General features: G+C 43.7%; 1 protein-coding gene across 1 annotated transcript; it reads right to left on the bottom strand.

Annotated features, from left to right (window-relative positions):
* Positions 1-347: 347 nt before the first annotated feature.
* On the bottom strand, positions 348-8,245 carry KBTBD3 (kelch repeat and BTB domain containing 3). Its single transcript, XM_065423598.1, has 2 exons — positions 8,173-8,245; positions 348-1,977 (listed from the first exon to the last, which is right to left on the bottom strand). The coding sequence occupies exon 2, from the start codon at positions 1,971-1,973 to the stop codon at positions 348-350; it is 1,626 nt and encodes a 541-aa protein (XP_065279670.1). The 5' UTR covers positions 1,974-1,977; positions 8,173-8,245.
* Positions 8,246-23,584: the final 15,339 nt, after the last annotated feature.

The following is a 23,584-nucleotide window of genomic DNA, read 5'->3' as shown; positions in this document are numbered from 1 at the left end:
AAGGAAAAATATCAACACAATTTTCTTGCTCAGTGATTTATCCACTGGGGCATTCATGAAGATACAAGTAACAGTGCATAGATATTACAAAATTAAACCCCTATTACTTTACTTCTTGAAAAGTGATGTTGCTCTGCAAATTATTCAAATGACATCTGAAAAGAAGTTGCATATAAACCCTATGTAAAAGTTGATACACATGATTACCATAAAAACAAACAATTCTACAATGTAAGTTATCAATAGAACATGTTTATAATATAATATACACTTTTTGCAAAAAACTATAGCAACAGCTAAAAATAATATGTTTTAAATACTTGTGCATTTAAGTAGACTGTTATAACTCATAATGTTTCAAAATGCTCCAGAGTACACTGCCTTACAGATGACCATGGGTCTCTGTATTTATTAAACTGAATCATCTGACAATGAAACTCAGTTAAGGCTCTTGGCATTGGTGTGACTTCTTCCCATTCAGACCTGTTGCTATGGTAGACTTGTACTTCATCTGTAATTTCATCTGGAGCATAGTCACCACCTAGTATGTAAATTTTATCTTCTATTCCAACTGCTCCTGCATTAAAGCCAGCACATTCAAAAGATCCTTCCCCTTTCCAAACACAAGTTTCTGGACAAAAACTATAAACCTTGTAGGTGGAAAGGTCACATATATACAATGTGCAGTTCACTGGAACAGCTTTGATTAAAGTTGCATGAAAAAACTGCCCAAACTCTGCTACAAGCTCAGACCATTGATCAGTCATAGCATTGTACTTAAAGAAACAATCCAGAGATGGATTAAAGGCATCAGTAATCTCTACTTCAGCACCAAGGACATAAATTATATTTTGACATGCACTTGCTTCTGGATAGTATATGCCTCTTGGTAACGGGCTTACAGATTTCCATTCTTTGGAGAGAGGATTGTAAGATTCCACATCCAAAAGACTTCTGATGTCCTGAGCTCCTTTAGTCTTTCCACCTATTATAAATAACTGATTTAGAGTCATGACAGATGTGTGCATAGTCCTTGGTTTTTTCATAGTTGACACTATGGAGAAATCATTGCTGACTGGGCAGTAGCACCAAGTCTGATCAGTGGCATCATGAAAGGGTTCAACAATATGAAGTCTAACAGTCCTACAGCAGTTCCCTTTGCACCCACCAGTTATAAATATTTTTTCTCCATAACTAGATAAACTTGACCCTGGCAGATCAATGATGTGTGTGGAGGGCAGTTCTCTCCATTTATCAGTTTTGATATTATAGCAAAATGTGTGTCTGTTTTCCCCATTTTCTTCAGTCTTATGAACAAATATATATTTTTCTGTTGTTGAAGGACGAGCATCTGGAAATAGTCCACTGGAGTTTTGTACACTTTTAATTGCATCATTGATTATTCCTAAGCAGTCAGTGCTCTGAAGCAAATATTCTTCAGAATGCAAGAAGTCCTTCAGTGTCTTTTCAGATAACTGATGTAATCTCACTTTTTTAATCAAGTGATAGAGATGCTTCTGTCTTGTTTCTAAATTATGTTTGGTCCACTGCAGGACAGCTTTCAACACAGATTCTTCCTCGGGGACATATAGCTCATCTGCTTCAATACATTTTTGTAATATCTCAAAATTCATCTCCAAGAAATCACTAGATTTGAGTAGCAAGGAAAAGCAGTGCTGTGCAAACTCTAGTGCATGATCAAACAAATGAACAGAACCATAACTTTCTGATATAGACAACAATTGTAAACAGTTCCCAAGATCAACACTTTCTATTAGAAATTCACTGCAAGCTTTGGAGAGGTGTGAAACTTGAAGAAATGATGACAACTGGAAGAACATTTCCACATTATCATTTGTTATCTCAGTTTTTCCTGTATAGGCATAATCGAGAAAAGCCTTCACTGCCTTGGGTGATAAATTACTAATAGTAACATTCCCATCATCTCTTTCTTTCATGTTAACCTCAAACATGGCTCTGCAAGTAAAATATAGGAGACATATACACAAATTAAATAACATTATAGATCTAGCAAACAGAAGACAAGAAAACACTATACTGAGAGGGAGAAAAATAATCTAGATCAGTGGTTCTCAACCCGGGGTACGCATACCCCTGGGGGTACGCAGAGGTCTTCCGGGGGTACATCAACTCATCTAGATATTTGCCTGGTTTTACAACAGGCTACATAGAAAAGCACTAGTGAAGTCAGTACAAACTAAAATTTCATACAATGACATGTTTATACAGCTCTATATACTATACACTGAAATGTAAGTACAATGTTTATATTCCAATTTATTTATTTTATAATTATATAGTAAAAATGAGAAAGAAGCAATTTCAGTAATAGTGTGCTGTGACACTTTTCTATTTTTGTCTGATTAAGTAAGCAAGTAGTTTTTAAGTCAGGTGAAACTTGGGGGTGCACAAGACAAATCAGATTCCTGAAAGGGATACAGTAGTTTGGAAAGGTTGAGAGCCACTGATCTAGATGGTGCAATAAAATAATACAGGAGATAAGCTGAGTGGGGCTAAAATATGAAGGGCCTCAAAGGTCAAGACAAGAAGCATATGTTAGATATGGTGGAAAAGGAGGAGCCAATGGAGGAACAGAGAAGGGTGACCTGATCAAAGGGATTGGCCAGGAAAACTATCTTGGTAGCAATATTTTTAATAGATTTATGGCGGGGGAGGGAAAAGACTGCAGCTGTCAAGGCCAGAGAGGAGGAGGTTGTCATAGCCAAGACATGAGATGGTAAGAGCCAAGATGAGTTTTGACAGTGTGGACAGAGAGGAAAGGATCAATAGTTCAAATATTATGTTGGAAGAAGCAGGATTCAGGCAAAGCCTTGATGGTGGGTTGAAAGAGAGGGCTAATATCCAGGTTACAGGCCTGAGCAACTGGGCAGATAGTGGTGTTCTCCATAGTTATAACAAGGGGTTGGGGATGGTGGAAAAAATCAGGAGCTTAGCTGTGGCCTTGTGGAATTTAAGTTGACATCCACAAAGAGATGCCAGAAAACGAGGTTGAGATGCAGGATTGGATGGAGGGAATTAAACCTGATAGCAGAAAGGTAGATTTTGAGTCAGTGTAAAGATGGTAGTTAAAGCCATGAGCAGATATCACCAATCAATAGGGTATAGGAGAGAAAAAATGAAGGGACCAAGGGCAGAGCCTTGTGGAACCTCTCCTCTCATATGATCCCATGATACATTATCCTAAATGATTTAAACGTAAAATGTCACTGCGACAGATGGGGCTGTTCCAGAACCCACACACTGATATACCCAGGAGCAAATACAATCCCAAAATAAAGCCCTTCTCTTCTGGGATACAAGCACACTCCCATGGTAAATGTTCTTACGCTGAGTTTCTGATTGACAGTCTCCTTCTGTAATAAGAACACCCTTTCCCCCATTCTGGTCCCTGACTTCTTTGTGACTGGTTTATAAACCAACTGTGTCTGGTTGTCTGACAGTCCCAGAATCTAAGCAACTTCCTGCGTAGCCCCTATATTCTGACAAACAATGGAGAGGGAGAGATTTTTTTAATATGATTCTTGTGTGGTCCCAGTGTCGTGTGTCCCCTAGAGAGGGAAGTTAGTATGCACCCAGTCACATTTATATCATAATAAGATCACAGCTCCTGCACTGAACCCTCCATAGACGCACACTTATTGTCACCAAGAGCATGTCTACACAGTAAGCCTCCCAGCCTGGGTCAACAGATTTGGACTCATGGGGCTTGTGCTACCATGGTCAAAATATCTGTGTAGACAGTGCTTTAAAGTCGCATCTGGAGCTCAGAAGCCTACACCCTTCCCTAGGCTTCAAAGCCCAAGTCGCAACATTTATGCAGCTATTTTTAGTGAAGTAGCATGAGCCTGAGTCCAACAGCTGAATTTGGCTCATGGTATTCTGCAATATTTAAAAATGACATTCTTCAAATTGTACTGTAACTTGTTTTGATTATATTTGGATTACTCAATACATACTAGCTAGCATGGATTAGTGAGATGCTAAGGTGGGGAGCCGAGGATCAGTGAAGTTTGCATACTAATAACTGCTGGTGAAAAGACAATGCTGGTGACATCACATTCCCTGTAGACCAACAAAGAACCATAGAAATGTAGAGCAGGAACATATCTCAAGAATCATCTAGTTCAGAGATTCTCAAACTGGGGGGCAGGCCCCTCTGGGGGAGAGGCGTGAGAAGCTTTAGGGGGAAAAAAAACTACTGAGCACATTTTACCCACAGCAGTGAATAACTAGCGGAGCTGATTGTTCCAGACATATCAGGCCCTCAGATGGCGCTGTGCATTTGACTCTAGATGACGCTGTGCATTTTGATGGATATCTTTTAAGCTTGCATAGCATTATACAAAGTCATTGCCATCTGTATGTTAATCCATTTGCTATGACATGGTGTGCACATTTCATTGTAAGCAGCGACCCACAGTTGCAGTTTTGCTCTTTTTACAATGGATCATTGGCTCTGTTTGAATCAATGCCTTACTGTTTTTAATATTTAGAGAGAGTTGCATGTTGATTTTTTTGTATTGGTATATGTCCTTGTGTGGCGGGAAGGTGTGTGTGTAAACTACTACAGACACAAAGAAGGGAGGTGTGAGCAAATAAGCATGAGAACCACTGATCTAGTCTATTCCTCTTTGCTGAGGCAGGACCAAATATACCTAGACCATCCCTGACACGTTTGTCTAGCATGTTCTTAAAAATTTCCAATGAGGGGGATTCCACAACCTCCCATGATAACCTGTTCCAGTGCTTAATTATCCTTATAGTCAGAAAGATTTTCCGAATATCTAACCCTAATCTCCCTTGCCGCAGATTAAACTGATAACATTGTCCTACCTTTAATGGACATGGAGAACAGTATAAACAAGTCATTGTCTATATGAAATTTTAGTTTGTACTGACTTCACTAGTGCTTTTTTATGTAGCCTATTGTAAAACTAGGCAAATAACTAGATGAGTTGATGTACCCCCTGGAAGACCTCTGCGTACCCAGCCTGCAGAGCTGCCTGGCCATGCCTCCGCCTAGCAGCTGAGCGAGGGGAATGTTGCCGCTTCCGGGGAGCCAACCAGGTAAGCACCGCCCAGAGCCTGTCTCACCCTGTCCCATGCCTCAACTTCCTGCCCCCTCCCCACCCAAACTCTGCTGTTGGGGGCGTGGGGTGGCATGCGGGGGACTGAGACTGCCCCAGCAACGGCTAGAGCGACTGGTGCAGGGGCTGCCTGAGCTGCCCCTGAGCCAGGTGCACTGGCCGCTGCAGAAGTCACGGAAGTCATGGAAAGTCATGGAATCCGGGACTTTTGTGACCTCCGTGACAAACTCACAGTCTTTCTTATCACCCTGTTATCTTCTAGGTGCTTACAAATGGCTTAATAATTTGTTCCAGTATCTTTCCAGCAACTGAAGTTAGTCTGACTGGTATGCAATACCCCAGGTCTTCTTTTTTCCCCTTTTTAAAGATAGGTACTATGTTTGCCCTGCTCCAGTCCTCTGGGACTCACCCATCCTTGAAGAAAATCACTAATGGTCCTGAGATTGCTTCAGCTAGTTCCTTAAATACCCCAGGTGAATGTCATCAGGCCCAGCCAACTTGAATACATATAGCTTATCTAAATATTTTTTAACTTATTCTTTCCCTATTCTGGCTTGTGTTCTTTCTCCCTTGTTGTTAATATTAATTGTGTTAAGCATTTGGTCAATATTAACCTTTTTAGTGATGACTGAAGCAAAATAGCATTAAACACCTCAGTTTGTGCTGTCCATTATTAGCTCTCCTTCCCCACTAAGTAGTGGATCTACACTTTGCCATGTCAACCGCCTGCCCCACCTAGGTTCTAAATGAAACCATGAAAAACTAAGATATTTAGTGTTGCTCCTTTCTATCCAGGTCTACAATACAAACTTACATCGGTATAACAATGTTGCTCAGGGGTGTGAAAAATCCACACCCCCTAAGCAACGCAGTTAAACCAACCTAACCCCTAATGTAGACAGTGCTCTATGGATGGGAGAGTTTCTCTGGTCCCCATAGCTACTGCCTCTCGTGGACATGGATTAATTACACTGATGAGAGAAGCTCTCCCATCGGCACAGTAGCATCTTCACTGAAGCGTTGCAGCATTTTAAGTGTAAAACTGCCCAGAGGCTTCTACTGCTGAGAGGAGGTAGGATAGTTTCAGGCAGTCACTGCTCCTGTAAGCAACTCAGCTGTAGGAGTGAAGAGGATCCAACTGGTGGAGAGAATAGAAAGAAACATCTCTTATCACTCCTCCCTTCTTCAACAGTAGTTCTTGAGAAACATTACTTCCTTTGTGCAGAATTCAGGATAGCTGAGGGAAAGAAAAATATCTTGAACATCAGCCTTATTTTTGCTGAAGGGGAAGAATGACCCATAGCTCCTACAGCTTCTCATTCTCTCCCCACCTTTACTTATTCCCATCACTAGCTTGAACGTAGAGCAGTGCAGGGGTAGCTATCTTAAGAACTGCTGCAGAAAGAGGCGGGAAGTAGGGTTACGGAGGCAGCCTTTCTAAAGGTCTCCTGCTACACTTAAACAACAAGGAGTCTGGTGGCACCTTAAAGACTAACAGATTTATTTGGGCATAAGCTTTCGTGGGTAAAAACCTCACTTTGATGCATCTGAAGAAGTGAGGTTTTTACCCACGAAAGCTTATGCCCAAATAAATCTGTTAGTCTTTAAGGTGCCACCAGACTCCTTGTTGTTTTTGTAGATACAGACTAACACGGCTACCCCCTGATACTTGCTACACTTAGTGTGACCAGCCAGTTCCTCTTCAATCTTGTAGGAGCTGGAATGAGAATTTGTTTTCAGTTAAAGGAGCAAGGGGAGATACTGGCAGGAGGGACAATCAGCAGTAAGTATCCTAGGGCTTGAGTTTATGCCGTGGCAAGGCTGGGCAGCAATGTTACTCCTCTTTTGATCTCTGGGAAACGTAATCTCACTTGTACTAGTTTTGCTTTTCATAACAACAGAAGTACTGAAATTTTCTGCCTCAGTGAACAGTAAACCTAGAAATCTTTCAGTGTAGATATGCAGGTTTGTGCCTTACTGAAGCACAGGTTAGCCAGGGTCTTTTGGCAATGAAGATCATCCATATTATAACGGAAAGGACTACATCCTGTACATAGATGAGTGTTAGTTATTCACTAATTAATGTATGCCTCCAATTACCACAGGGAAGGCCACAAATTTGAGGCTGGATTTTGCGTTTAGTTGAAGTTTTTGAAAAATTGCTGGGATTTTTGTTTTTTTCAGTCATTCTTATGGCATTTATAGATTCATTCATAGATCATAAGGCCAGAAGGGACCACTGTGATCATCTCATATGACCTCCTGCATAACACGGGCCACAGGACCTTCCTGAATAAATTCCTATTTGAACTAGTGCATATCTTTTAGTAAAACATCCAATCTTGATTATAAAATTTGCCAATGACACAAAATTCAGCACAACCCTTGGTAAGTCGTTCCAGTGGCAAATTACCCTAATAGTTAAAAAAATTGAACCTTATTTCCAGTCTGAAAGTGTCTACTTTCAACTTCCAGCCATTGGATTTTGTTATAGCTTTGTCTGCCAGATTGATGAGCCCATTATAAAAATTTTGTTCCCCATGTACATACATCAAGTCACCCCTTAATCATCAGTCTACTGTCTACTTATCTGAGAAAGCCCTTGTGAACTTTATTCCATAATCTTATGGAAAAACGTATAATAATAAATATATTCATGATCTACTTGTGGGCATTCTACAATAAGAATGTACGAGGTATAGGGTTTGGCCCTCCCCACATTAAGTCAAACCATATTTTGTGTTGTGGATATTCAAATACAGATACAGAAGACATGCACAGTCTTCCCAGTGCACAATATTTAATTAGGATTCTACATTTACATTTTAGAATGCAGACTACAGTATGCACCTCAGACAAAGGGTCACTCCATTTTTTGGTAATATGCATGACTGGATCTGAGTTTAATATGAATGATTACTCTGCTCAAAATGCTGAGGATAGATATGTCACTTTGATTTATCTTAATTTCTGTGGTTATATTTTCCCACCAAGAATTTAAAAATATCCATTCTCTTCAAAATTACATTAGAAGTAGGCTTACCTGAAAAAGTCACTGCATGCTGCTAGTACACAACGATGACAGGGGATTATTTCATCTTTCACAAGTATTTTAAAATCAAAAAAGATATTATTTTCTCTGAAACTTTGCAGTACATTTAGAATTTGCTGACCATGATCTTCAGCTACTAAGGAGTTGATTTTCTTTTCAGGAACAGAAATTCCACTGCAAGTTGAGATGCTAATGAAATCCTGTTGATTGTCCATGGTTTCTTCAATATATTCCTAAAACTGAAATGGAAAAATAAGTCACCGATTTTATAATGTTCAAAAACAACTTAATGCCACAAAAAAATTCAGAATGAAAGATTTAGTATGTAAATAATGTGCATCACTGCTAAGATTTGTCCATTAATGAACTTTTTCACTGGGTTTAGATTGAATCTAATAATTTTACTCCACAGAGTTGATACATATTTCATTAAATGAATCAGGCAATAGTTCCTACATGATTTTCCTTTGTATTAGTTTATAAAGTTGGAATTTTCTCATTTCTATGGCAAATGAAAATGACACCGTATAGTCCAGATCATGACTATCTGTGCACCCATAGAGTAGAATAAGGTGGCAAAAAGAGCCCCTTACAACCCTACATTTGCTAGGCTTATCATGCAGGTGGGTGCAGTGAGCAGCTGTACCTAAGCTACTTAATCCCCTCCTGCTCATGCAGAGGCAGGGAGTGGAAGAAAACTTATTTTGCCCTCATGTGCTAACCAGACCCTGTTAAAATCATCTTGGTTTTTGACATTGTTCTTTCCACTCAGCCCTGAGAAAATTCAAGCAATCTTCATGGCTATTCCAAAATGTTTATGTCATAAGGTAATAGCTATACTCAGTGTTATGCCTGCAGAAATATACTAGGAAGGGTATTCCAGATTTTTATTGCCATTAAAAAAAACGACAAACAGGCCTAGCTCTATTCTGAAACAAACTTTTGATTTGAAGAACACAATTCAGAATGAAAAGCTCCCTCTTCACCTCTCTATTGTACAGATTTTGGAGAATCTCCTGCATATCCCAATCAAGAAATAATTCCTGAAGTTCACAGTGCAGAGGAAACATTAATTTTATGAACTAGCCTATTGCTGTCATCCAGTCTTTTCCAAACTGATTGTCACTCTGATCTCCAAAGTAAGGTCGGGGGCTACACTGGAAGCTTACATCAGCATGGCTATGTCTCTCAGGGATGTGAAAAATTCACATCCATGAGAGACATAGTTATGCTGACCTAACCCCCCGGTGTAGACAGTGTTAGGTTGACAGAAGAATTCCTCCTTTCAGAGAGGCAGTTTAACTACAGCAATGGGAGACTCCTTCCTGTCACTGTAGTGAGTGTCTAAACTGATGCTCTATGACAGCGCAGCTGCAGCGATGCCACTGTAGCATTTTAAGTGTAGACATAGCCTAAAAGATGAAGGAATACAGATACACAACTACTTGAATGACTAAGGCCTGATCTACACACCAAGTTGCACTGGTTTAATCACAGACATGTTTTTAAACCAATTTAGTTAAAATGGTGAAACTTTGGCCTGACCTACACTGGGGGAGGGGGCGATCAATCTAAGTTACGTGAATAACGTAGCTGAAGTCAACGTACTTAGATCTACTTACCGCGGTGTCTTCACTACGGTGAGTCGACTGCTGCCACTCCCCCGTCGACTCTGCCTGCGCCTCTTGCCAAGCTGGAGTACAGGAGTCGACAGGAGAGTGCTCGGGGATCGATTTATCGCATCTAGACTAGACGTGATAAATCCCGATCCTCGCTGGATCAATCGCTGCCTGATGATCTGGCCGGTAGTGAAGACATACCCTTTGTGTGTGGACTTGCTTAGTCTATTTAAACCGGGTTCATATTGGTTTAGCTTGCACTGTAAAATTTAGAGTTGCAAGCTAAACAGCTACCAGCAGTTTTAAAGTAACATAAGTACCATACATATAGATGCATCTGAAGAAGTGAGCTGTAGCCCACGAAAGCTTATGCTGAAATAAATTTGTTAGTCTCTAAGGTGCCACAAGTACTCCTGTTCTTTTTGCGGATACAGACTAACACGGCTGCTACTTTGAAACCATACATATAGTGGTTTGCATTGGTTAAATTAATTTAACTTAAATCAGTGCAACCTCTGTGTAGACAAGTTCTTACTGGTGAAAGCCCTAACATTCAAGCACAGTGCCCTTAACACACCCTGGGCTTGATTCTCATGGCAATAAGACCATTTTACCCCACTCTGGTAGTGTAAATGGTTAAATTATATTTATACCTACTTTAAGGCCTCTTTATGCTGCCAGAGAAGTGCAAGGTGGCCTTAGCGTAAGGGTATGTCTACACTACAATGGCACAACTGCTGTGCTGCTATAGTATAGATGCTTCCTACATCAACGGAAGGGCTTTTTCCATGGATGTAGGTAATCCATCTTTCCAAGAGGCAGAAGAATTCTTTCATCAATCTAGCTGCATCTACAGTGGGGGCTAGGTGTACCCCAGGCCTAAATGAGAATCAGACCTCCTGCTTAAAGCTTAATGCTATAGATTTTTTCCTTCAAGATTCTGCAGGAGACCTCCACAATGTTGACTGAAAATGACAACAGATAATAGCCCACCTGAATTGCCACAATGGAATAAAATATTCCAGACTAAACCTGGAACCCACAACAAATCTGAATATTTTGGGTGCAAGGGCTTATCCATCAAGGTCATATATCCAAGCTAAGCCACCCAGCAGTCTTCTCAACAGAAGATATCTGCCACAGAAGAGGAGGAGTTGGACCAATCTATATTTTTATCTACAGTCAGTCAGGTGGCTCCAACGACAAATAGATCTCTGTGGCTCCTGGAACAGAAGAGATCCACTGATCTTGCTCCCAGCATTGTCACTCTTGCACTTGGAAGAAGGCATCTTCTCCTTTCCATTCTAAGCCTGGGTTACTAGGAAAATATAGAAGAACAAGACCACTATTTATTCTGATAACTCAGAGAACCCAATGTCCACAAGCCATAGAGGCACTTTTTGTATGCTTGGGCTCTGGATACCCAGATTGTTAGAGGCTGAGATTGACAGCCTGCCATCTGAAAGACTAAATCTTCAGGGATGCAGGTATTCCAGTGAAATGACAGACTTCCCACTCAAATGTAGAAAACCATGCAAGCAAATTTGGAGGACTTGTTTAGCCTGGAATAAAATACATCTCTGAGGTTGCCCAGTTATGTTCCTTAAAAGCAAGTGTAGCATTCCTTTTGACAAAGAACTTTATCAAAGTTCTTTCAGAGTTCAGGCATTCACATTAGGATCCTTTCTCCCTCTGCATAAAGGAAATAGCCTCCTATTACACCCACACATACTTTAAGGCAGACTCTCAGCTACTGTTTTCTTTCACCAATAGGTAAAATATAATGGAGAATACCACTGGAACCAGCAGCAAGGAAAGGGAATATCCACTCAAACTAGTAGTATCTTTTCTACTAACAAAAGGTAAAAGAAAATGTTTAACTGCACCCAATCCGTGTCCACTGATCAAAGATCAGAGGAAAAAATGGAATTCAAATACTGTTTTACAAGCAATGATTAAGCCACCATTTCAGCTCTTATAACAGCAGTGAGAAACCTGAGGCCCATGGGCCGCATGCGGCCCATCAGAGTAATCTGATTGCAGGCCGTGAGACATTTTGCTGACGTTGACCGTCCGCAGGCACGGTCCCCCTCAGCTCCCAGTGACCGCGGTTCACCGTTCCCGGCCAAAGGGAGCTGCGGGAAACGGTGGGCCACAGGTTGCCCACCACTGCCTTAGAAGTACCCTTTTTTTTGCTGACACTCAAGTGCTCTTTTCTAAGCAGAATGACAACAGCTACAAGAGTCAGTGGTTTGGGAGCTCTTTGTGAAAGAAACTTTATTTTCTATATTTCATCACATCACTTTGCAGACAATCACTCAGATGTTCTCCTGATTTTATAAATATGAGGAACACAATTCTACTTACATCAGTTTATTTCTTTATGCTTTTTCTGTGTGCAAGCCAAAATACTCAGTTGAATATCAACTTCATATCCTGGATAGGGACACGCTTTTAGATTTTACATTAACAAAACTTGAATATGATGAAAGACAGACACTCAGACTTATACAGGAGTCAGAAAAAGGTTGAAAGGCATCTAAGACAACCATCTCCAGATAGATCACAATGGAAATACATCAAAGTTACAATTCCTCCATCAAGCCTCCTGCTAAGAGCAATGTGATCCATTCCACAAGGTCTACTACAACAGTGGAAATAAACAGAACTTTCGAATGAATTTTTTGCGGGTAGAAAATGTTTATTATTCTGTTTGTACAGTGCCTAGTACCCTTGATCTTAGTTGAGCCATCCTAGGCACTTCCATAATACAAACAAACAATCTGTAACTCAATGTTGTCTTTCACAGATACAGCTTTCAAAGGTTGGGCTCTTTAGGGTAGGTCTACATTACTATTAGACACCTGCAACTTTCCCGTGCCAGCTGACTCAGGTTCATGGGACTCAGGCTAAGGGGCTGTTTAATTGTGGTGTAGAGTACACATTTCAGGCTCAGGCTGCAGTCTGAGCTCTGGGAGCCTCCCATCTCACAGGGTCCTAGAGCCTAGGCTCCAGTTTAAGCCCAAACGTCTACACCGCAATTAAACAGCCCCTTAGCCCAGGCTCTGTGAGCCTGAGTCAGCTGGCATGGGACAGCCATGGGAATCTAATTGTAGCGTAGACATACCCTTAGACTGCCTTTACCCTATAATATACTACAAACAAACAACCCCGAAGGAACCATCTTTTCCTTTACCCCAGAGAATATTATAGCCTAGAATGTTTTCTCTCTTTCCTGGTTGGTGAAAAAAAATCACTTTACTGCTTGAGAGTTCCCAGCAGCTGTCTGCTCCACACAGGTGGATATCTTCACTAAGAGAAACAAAATTTATTCACAAAGACACTTGCTCTGTCACTGAGCCTTCCACCAATCTCGGGGACCCTTCCTACCAGATATTAATTTAATAAAAAAATATTCTTAAATGCTGATTGTGGCACTCTGCACCCCATATTCATCATAGTGGTATGATTATAATGTAATTATAACATAATTATGATGCACCTTGTACATAATGTGTCATGTGAGGTGTCATTGGAAAAGTTATGATTTACTGAATCCTTCCTTCCCTGGTAGTCCATCGATCCGATGATGACAAATCTGTGCAGATCATCTATTGTTGGTCTCATGGTGTGCCCTCTGATGACTGTACAAGCCAATTCTAGAGGTGCGTTTGGTGCATGGGAAGTTTGCAGTCAGTGGATTCTGCGCTGCTGATGCTCTGTGACATCGTTCGCGTGCCTCTTGTAGACACCGGCAGCGGTCTTCCTCAAAGGCGATGCAGGTATTTCTGACTGTTGGATGCCACTGTGTTCTGTCGCTGGCGGCGTCCTCAAGGTCCCTAGGTTTGATACTGCTGTACTGCAGATTGGCTTTGATGGTGTCCTTGTAACGTTTCCATGAACGACCTATATGCCGGATGCCCTGGGAGAGCTCACCACACAGAAGCTGACGGGGGATTCTGTTGGCATCCATGCGGCTAACATGACCGGTCCAACGTAGCTGTGACTTCATGATCATCATTTCGATGCTTGTCTTCTGGGCTCTCTCAAGGACCTCGAGATTGAGCACTTTGTCTTGCCAGCGGATCTTCATGATGTTGCGGAGGCAGCGCATGTGAAATGCTTCGAGCTGCTTGATGTGACGCCTATATAGTGTCCATGTTTCGCACCCGTACAAAAGAGATGAAAGAACAACAGCTCTGTACACAAGCAGTTTTGTTGACATCCGGATGTTGTGGTGATTTAAAACTTTGACACGCAGACAGCCAAGTGCCTGGCTTGCTTTGGATATTCGTGCGTTGATCTCATTATCCAGTGATTCATCACTGGATATGACACTACCCAGGTATTTAAAGTTCTCCACTACTTTCAGCTGAGTGCCGTCAATGGAGATACTCGGGACAGAAGCATTTGATCCAGGTGCAGGTTGATGGAGAACTTCTGTCTTTCGAGGCTGATAGTTAGTCCGAAAAGTTGCAAGGCCTCAACAAACTTGTTGACAATGTGCTGAAGATCATTTTCAGTGTGAGCCATGAGGGCACAGTCGTCAGCAAAGAGTGCCTCAAGAAGGATTTTCTGCACTGTCTTAGTCTTTGCATTCAGGCGACGGAGGTCAAAATTGAACCATCATGCCGGTATTTCAAGTATATACCTCGGTCCATATCTTTCATTGCATGGTTAAGGACACATGCAAAGAACAGGTTAAATAGGACAGGAGTGAGAACATATCCTTGTTTCACGCCATTGGTGATGTTAAAGGGGGCTGATATGGCTCCATCAGACAATACTTCGCCTGTCATGCTGTCATGAAAAAGGCGTATAATCTGGGCAAATTTTCTTGGGCAGCCAAGTCGTGTTAGAATGGTCCAAAGGGCTTCCCTGTTGACGGTATCAAACGCCTTTGTCAGATCTATGAAGACAGCATACAGGTGCATGTTCTGTTCAATGCACTTCTCTTGTATTTGTCTGACAGCAAACACCATGTCGACTGTGCTCCGGCCAGGTCGAAAACCACATTGACTTTCAGGTAGATTTGCCTCGGAAATACTGGCTATTAGGCGGTTCAAGATGATGCGGGTGATGATCTTCTCTCCAACGGAGGGGAGGGATATGCCTCTATAGTTTCCACATTCTGCTTTGCTGCCTTTGTTCTTGAAAAGAGAGACAATAGTAGCATCGCGGAGGTCCTGTGGTATGTTTTCATCCTCCCAGATGTTGATGATCACGCTGTGGAACGCTGCTAGTGCTGCTGGATCTGCTGCTTTGTATATCTCTGCTGGTATCCCATCTTTTCCAGGAGCTTTCCCTGAACTCATCTGGCTAACAGCTTTCTTAATCTCATCTATAGTGGGCGGAAAGTCAAGATCTGTCAGAGCAGGTTGTTGTGGAATTTCATTGAGGACAATATTATTCACAGTTGATGGTCTATTGAGGTTGCTAAAGTGTTCTCGCCATCTTTCGTTGATGCCTTCTTTATCTTTAATCAGCGTTGTGTTGTCTAATGAGAGCAATGGGGTGGTCCTTGGTTTAGAAGGTCCGTAGACAGTCTTAATAGCACTGAAGAACATCTTTAAGTTGTGGGTCTCAGCATAGTGCTCAATTTCTTTGGCTTTGCTCTCCCACCAGTTATCTTGTATCTGATGGAGGGCTTTCTGTGTTTTGCTCTGAAGGTACTTGAAATGGTCCCGCTTAGAGACTGAGGAGGGATTATTCTGCCATTTGATAAGACGAATAAGATAAGATTTACTGAATATGATTATCCTATTTGTATGCGTGTATCCTTTTCCTATCAGGAATTATGAATATTGGTGATGTATCTGCATTTCAAATGAGGTTACACCTGGGTGACACCCACTAGGCAAGATGCTTTCAGTCTAGACAGCTGATTGTGAAGGACCTATTCAAGGTAATGGGCCATTAAGGGAAACAATAGGCCATAGAAGAAGCTTATCCCCCACCTGGTGAGCATTCCTGGGAACACTTCAGACAGTCTATGGATAACAGCTGCTATGACTCAGCAAAGGATATGACCAGATCACATGACACTGAATTCCAGTTTCATACCTGTATTTTTCTACAAACTGGGCTGTGAACTTAGCTTGGAGGTAAGGGTTCCCACCATATGGAGAGACTATAAAAGATAGGGCGTGACATCATCTCTTGACCTCATTCGCCATGCAAGAGAACACTGGAAACACCTGAGGAACAATAACTGAACTGGGGGGAGTGCTGGTCCCAGGCTAAAGGCATTTCTAGCCTGTGAATGGGAACTTGGTGGACTGCTTGTATCATCATTCAGGGTGAGTTATTGCTAATTCAAATCCTATCTATCTAGTATATTAGGCTTTATTTGCATTTTTGTTTAATTTCCTAGGCTTTGATCTGTTTGTTATAACTTGATGATTACCTGTTCTGTTCATTCCCTCTGGGGCACCTGCATTGGCTACTGTCGGAAGACAGGATACTGGGCTAGATGGACCTTTGGTCTGACCCAGTATGGCCGTTCTTATGTTATCTCCTATAATCACTTAAAATCTATCTTTCTGTAGTTAATAAACTTGTTTTATATTTTATCTTAACCAGTGTGTTTTAAGTGAAGTGACTGGGAAAATCTCAACTTGGTAAACAAAGGCTGTTTCACATCTTCCCCACATGAAGGGGGGGAGCGAATGAATTATTAAGCTTGCATCATACAGATCTCTGTGCAGTGCAAGTTGATATAATTCTGGGTTTATATTCCAGTAGGGGTTCAAAGCTGGGGAGCTGGGAAGTTGGGTAGGGGCCTCCAGTTTGTCCATGAGTGTCTTAGGCCTGGTCTACACTAGGAGTTTATATCGAATTTAGCGCCGTTACATCGAATTAACCCCGCACCCGTCCACACCACGAAGCTATTTAATTCGACATAGAGCTGTCTTAAATTCGACTTCTGTACTCCTCGAAAACGAGAGGAGTAGCGCTAAATTCGAAATGGCAATATCGAATTAGGCTAGGTGTGGATGGAAATCGACGGTAATAGCTCCGGGAGCTATCCCACAGTGCACCACTCTGTTGACGCTCTGGACAGCACTTCGAGCTCGGATGCTCTGACCAGCCACACAGGAAAAGCCCCGGGAAAATTTGAATTCCTTTTCCTGTCTGGGCAGTTTGAATCTCATTTTCTGTTTGGACAGCGTGGAGAGCTCAGCAGCACTGGCAACGATGCAGAGCTCTCCAGCAGAGATGGCCGTGCAATCTAATAGAAAGAGGGCCCCAGCATGGACTGATCGGGAAGTCTTGGATCTCATCGCTGTGTGGGGCGATGAGTCCGTGCTTTCAGAGCTGCGCTCCAAAAGAAGGAATGCAAAGATCTACGAGAAGATCTCTAAAGCCATGGCAGAGAGAGGATACAGCCGGGATGCAACGCAGTGCCGCGTGAAAATCAAGGAGCTGAGACAAGGCTACCAAAAAACCAAAGAGGCAAACCGACGCTCCGGATCCCAGCCCCACACATCACGTTTCTACGAGGCACTGCATTCCATCCTAGGTGCGGCCGCCACCACTACCCCACCAGTGACCGTGGACTCAGAGGATGGGATACTGTCCACGGCCGGTTCCTCGTCGGAAATGTTAGCGGACGGGGAAGATGAGGAAGGAGATGAGGAGGACGAGGCAGTCGACAGCGCTTGCACCACTGATTTCCCCGACAGCCAGGAGCTCTTCATCACCCTTACCGAGATCCCCTACCAACCATCCACAGCCGTTACCCCGGACACCGAATCAGGGGAAGGATCAAGCAGTGAGTGCTTTAAACATCTAAACATGTAATTTTAACATAACTGGTCCACCGTGGTAACACACGTTCCCACGCCATGAGTCCAGTAAGTAGTCTGGGATCATGGCACGGCACAGCATGGCGGCATACGGCCCTGGCCTCTGCATGGTCTCCCGAAGCATTCTTCCCCTCTCGCTCTCCGAGATCCTCATTAGAGTTATATCGCACATGACGCCCTGCTTTAAATTAGGGAGGGGAATGTTAGTATTGGGACTGCTTTACAGCCACGCGGTGGAGGCGGCAGAGGGGCAGCATACAGTGATCTTTCCCGGGGACAGCCGCGAGGTGGTGGGACAGGGGCAGAGCTCATGCTTCCCTGATTGCTGCCAGCAGAGAGTGGCCTTGCATTCAGTGCGAAAGGAGCCCAGTGCTACTATTACATTTTTAAGCTGCCACAAGTCTACGGCTTACCATGTTTTCCTGCAACAAAAGTAGAGGTGTCCTGCCACGCTTCTCTGATCGCAACTGCAAGACCCCAGGCACTGAAGGCGAGGGCCGAAAATTCGACCTTGTCCTGTGTGCGCATGTGAAAGGTCCAGTGCATGGTGTTGTTCACAGAGAAAGACTATGTTCTTTGTTAGCAACTTCATTTATCTGTCTCAGGAATTTACTCCCTTTTTCCCATTCCCACAGACACATCTGCGACTGTCTCCCAACCCAGCCTGGCATCACACTCCCAGAGGCTAGCGCAGATTAGGAGAAGGAAGAGAAAGACGCGTGAAGACATGTTTTATGAACTTATGGAGTGCTCACGAGAGCAGGCAGCCCAGACGACACAGTGGAGGGAGAACTTGTCACAAATGCACAGAGCAGTCATGGAACGGGAGGAGAGGTGGCGCCAGGAGGACCAGCAGGCTACTCGAACCCTGCTTGGACTAATGAGGGAGCAAACGGAGACGCTCCGGCGCCTAGTGGATGTTCTGCAAGACCGGAGGCAGGAGGACAGAGCCCTGCTGCTGTCTATCTCTAACCGCCCTCCCCCGCCACCAAGTCCCACACCCCCCTCACCAAAAGTCCAAAGAAGGAGGGGCGGCAAGGGCCGTTAAAACTTTCAGTCGGCCCCTGCACACTGCTGCAGCAATGGAAGGCTCTCGTTCCAAAGTTTGAAAAGCCCTTTCCTACCCATCTCACAATAGCCCACGTCCAAGTTTCCTCCCCCCCTTTTCATGTGCGGTTCATAATAAAACATCTGTTTCTGTTAAGTACTGTTTCCGAGAGTGTCTTTTAGAGGGGATTCTGTCTGAAGGGGGGGAAGGGGTTTGTTACTTGGACAGGACAGTCACCTGTAGCAGGCTACAGAGGCGGGGGCAGGTCCAGCATCAGGACACATACACAGTACAGTCACCAGTTACCCTGGTCAGTCTGGGAGGCGGTTTTCATGTTCTGGGGTGCGAGGGGGTTGATCTGTGACTTTGTGGCGGGGGAGGGCAGTTACAGATCTTCTGCCGCGGTCCTTATCCTGGATCACAGAGCCACGCAGCAGGGGATCTGTTACCCTCCGCCCCCTGCCAGAAAGTCACTTGGCCGACACATACATGCAGTCCCGCCCAGGACTGCTGGCAGGCTGCGTTGAAACAACCAATCCAGCACTGCGGAGCCTGTCATTCCCGGAGTTTAGAAGCATCATTTGCATCAAAACAATAAACCAGCCCCCCGCCACAGTCTGCGTCCCCGGTTTAAAACATTCCCGCGAAAACAGTAAGAAAGAGAACCTTGTTCAGTAACAAAACGGAACAGATTTTATTTGTTGGGAAGGTGGGGAAGGGGGTATGTAACTTGGAAGGATAGTCAACAGTAACTGGGTAAAGAAACGGGGGCAGGTTCAGTATCTGTGTCCACAAAGTGAACAGTCACTGGAGACCCTGCTCAGTCAGGAACCTGGCTTTCAAAGCCTCCCTGATGCACAGCGCGTCCCGCTGGGATCTTCTAATCGCCCGGCTGTCTGGCTGGACGTAATCAGAAGCCAGGCTATTTGCCTCAAGCTCCCACCCCGCCATAAAGGTCTCCCCCTTGCTCTCACACAAATTGTGGAGCACACAGCAAGCAGCTATCACAATGGGGATATTGGTCTCGCTGAGATCACAGCGAGTGAGTAGGCTTCTCCATCTCCCCTTGAGACGGCCAAAAGCACACTCCACCACCATTCTGCACTTGCTGAGCCGGTAGTTGAATAGTTCTTTCCCTGAGTCCAGTGCGCCAGTGTAGGGCTTCATGAGCCAGGGCATTAGCGGGTATGCAGGGTCCCCGAGGATGACTGTAGGCATCTCCACATCCCCAACAGTTACTTTGTGGTCCGGGAAGTAAAGACCTTCCTGCAGCCGTCTATACAGACCAGAGTTCCTGAACACCCTAGCGTCATGAACCTTGCCAGGCCATCCAACGTAGATATTGGTAAAACGTCCCCGATGGTCCACCAGTGCTTGCAGCACCATGGAAAAGTACCCCTTTCTGTTGATGTACTGGCTGGCCTGTTGGTCCGGTGCCAGGATAGGGATGTGAGTCCCATCTATAGCCCCACCGCAGTTTGGGAATCCCATCTCGGCAAAGCCATCTCTGATGAGCTCCACGTTTCCCAGGGTCACTACCTTAGATAGCAGTAGCTTGACGATTGCCCTGGCTACTTGCATAACAGCAACCCCCACGGTAGACTTGCCCACACCAAAGTGGTTAGCGACGGACCGGTAGCTGTCTGGCGTTGCGAGCTTCCAGAGGGCTATGGCCACTCGCTTCTGGACAGTCAGGGCTGCCCGCATCCGGGTGTCCTTTCGCTTCAGGGCAGGGGACAGCAACTCACACAGTTCGAGGAAAGTCCCCTTCCGCATGCGAAAGTTGCGCAGCCACTGGGATTCATCCCAGACCTGCAGCACTATGTGGTCCCACCATTCTGTGCTTGTTTCACGGGCCCAGAATCGCCGTTCAACAGTATCAACAAGACCCAGTGACAGCGAGATGTCCTGGGCGCTGGGTCTCATGTTCTCAGAGAGGTCGGAGCTAGTGTCCGACTTCATGCCGTCACGGTGGTGCCGTAGCCTCCTCTCATGATTGATCTGCAGCTGCCTCTGGTACAGGTGGAGGAGAAGCTGCGAGGCGTTGAGAACTGCCACAACTGCAGCGATGGTCGCAGCGGGATCCATGCTCGCACTGCTGTGGCGTCCGCGCTGTCAGTAATCAGAAAAGCGCGCGAACTGATTTCCCACCGGCGCTTTCAGGGAGGGAGGGAGGGAGGGCGTGAGTGACGGACGGATGACGACAGGCGCCCAAAAGCACCCTCGACACATTTTTTTACCCAGAAGGCATTTGGGGCTCGACCCAGAATTCCAATGGGCAGCGGGGACTGCGGGAACTGTGGGATAGCTGCCCACAGTGCACCGCTTCCAATGTCGACGCTTGCCCCGTTAGTGTGGACTCACAAAGTCTCACAAAGTCGAATTACTGTCCTTAGTGTGGACACACACGTTCGACTTAGTAATATCGATTCCACATAGTCGAATTAACTAAAATCGAAGTACTCTCGTAGTGTAGACAAGGCCTTAGGTAAAGTACTCAGATAACTCAAGTGGGTATGTGGCGCCACCTACTGTCGTGTTGAGTGATAACAAGGACTGGAGAGGCTGGCTGGGTCACCAGCAGAGCAGTGTGAGAAAGGCCAACCCAGTTGAATAGTTAGGAAGCACAGCGGTTCCAACGGCTCCCAGACTTCACCCCCAGGGTCACAACCCGTCACACAGATAACTTACAGTTTTCTATATCTTAGGGGAAAAAGAAATGCCACCAAAGAAACCAGAAATCTGCTGGGAATTTAGAGAAATATCTACACTTTATGTAAGATGGGGAGAATTTTAATTTTCTCTTCTTCTTGGTCCTCCTATTTTAATACCAAATATCATTGCAAAGTACAACGAAGGTTATTTAAACATATTTATTATCTTATTAAAGCATAACTGCCTTTGCTGCTGCTAGATGTAGTTTTATAGAAACCTGTAAGTCGCTCTATGGGACTCCAACACTTTAAAACCTGATACTAAAAACAGACTATTACTACAATTTTACAGGATATTTCTCTAAACTACAAATATTAAGTCATTTTTTCAAAATGTAAGTTTTTTAGAAGGATTACCTTCCTTCCTGATTTCCTTGTTTTGTGCCAAATATTAAAAATTGCTTTACCTTGGTGTGAGCTCAGTTACTTATATGTAAAAAACAGCAAACGTCCCCATCATCTCTTCATAAATAATGGAACTTTACAGGCAATTAATATTGTCAATCATTTTTTTCAGGTAACAAAACATATATTGGTGACATTCTGAGATATTTGAATTCACAAAATGGCATTTATCAATATTATATGTTAGATTTAGTATTAGACAGAAGGGAAACAGATACGCTTTAAAGCTTTTGGATATTTATTACTGCCTGAAGAAAACAGCATGGTACCAGTATGAAGCACTGAAATCGCATTGATTCCTGGTGGTGTTGCAGAGATGGAAGATTTCCTCTCTGCAAGTAATGATCTTTAATTGCATATCCTAACATGATTATATTAATCCAATGGGACCAACCTCCCCCCTTGCTCCCCAAGTTAGACGTATTTGGAGAGGGATTAGATTTGCTCGTACAGCTAAACTTTCTCAAGTTTAGACGTTTTAGGGTTCCAGGGGGAGGAGTTATGCAGCAAGTCCAAGATCTAGGAATTAAGAGTATAAATATAATTTCACAAGGAAGTTCCTTTGTGGAATTACACCATTAGTTTTGGACTCCTGCTCTGGAAAAAAAAAAAATCTTCTCAAGGGGGGAAACTTACTGTTTTTAATGGGTTTTGTAGTCTTGCCCTACTTCATTTGATTTAAATATGGAAATATATTAAAAGATGTATATAAATTCACTATCTTTTTATAGTATTTTGTGCTCATTTTATGTGCAAAATGCAATTTACACAAAGTGTAAGTTTTTCAATGGATTTTCTTTAATAAAAAAGTAATCTATAATTAGAGAGACAAGGTGGGTGAGATAGTATCTTTTATTGAACCAATTTCTGTTGGTGGGATTGACAAGCTGTCGAGCTACACAGAGCTCTTCTTCAGGTCTGTGAAAGGTACTGAGGCCTTGTCTACATTACAGAGTTTTGTCAACAAAAGTTATGCCAATGATCAAAAAGTGCTAAAATTACATCACTTGTGCATGTTCACATTACGGTCCTTCTGTCAGCCGAGCAAGTCCACACTTGGTGCTCTAGCATCGACAGTGAGGGCAGTGCACTATGGATAGCTATCCCACTGTGCTACTTGTCACCTTCTGCAGCTAGGTGTTGTGGGAAAGCGGAATGGATCACAGTGCATCATGGGTGCAGGCTCAATGTCCCATGATGCAGTTCTTTCTATCCCAGCATTCCATGAGATTCTGACTGCTTTCTGTGACATTTTTCAATGGCCCCCATTTACTGTTCACCTGCCACCTCTGTATGAAAGGATGGATCCCACACTACTCTACTGTTGTAGTCATTGTGTATAATCACATTGCAGATGGTCATGTGGTATATCATGAGCTCCCAATCTGAACAGGAATCAGAGTTGCCTAACCGGCGATGTGCCATGGAAAGAAACACCAGATTACTTCTGGCATTCATGGAGCAGCTGAATACAGTGGACTGTCGCTTTTGGGCTTAGGAAACAAGCACTGACTGCTGAGATCGCATTGTTATGCAGATCTGGGATGATGAGCAGTAGCTGCAGAACTTTTGGATGTGGAAAGACACCTTCCTGGAACTGTGTTCGGAGCTCGCCCCAGCACTTTGGCGTAAGAACACCAAAATGAGAGCTGCCCTCTCAATGGAGAAGTGCATGGTGATCACGGCGTGGAAGCTGGCAACTCTGGACTGCTACTGGTTGGTCAGTTTGGAGTCGGTAAGTCCACGTTGGGACAGCATTAACGCAAGCATGCAGGGGCATTAATTGCATCCTGCTACGAAGGACCATGA

The sequence above is a fragment of the Emys orbicularis genome, chromosome 1, assembly GCF_028017835.1.
Source record: "Emys orbicularis isolate rEmyOrb1 chromosome 1, rEmyOrb1.hap1, whole genome shotgun sequence".
Taxonomy (NCBI): Eukaryota; Metazoa; Chordata; order Testudines; family Emydidae; genus Emys; species Emys orbicularis.
Note: the sequence above shows the minus strand (reverse complement) of the source record. Positions and strands in the feature narration are given on the sequence as shown.

Coding starts and splice junctions, on each gene's coding strand:
- KBTBD3 (XM_065423598.1), bottom strand. CDS start 1,973: ATGTTTGAGGTTAACATGAAAGAAAGAGATGATGGGAATGTTACTATT.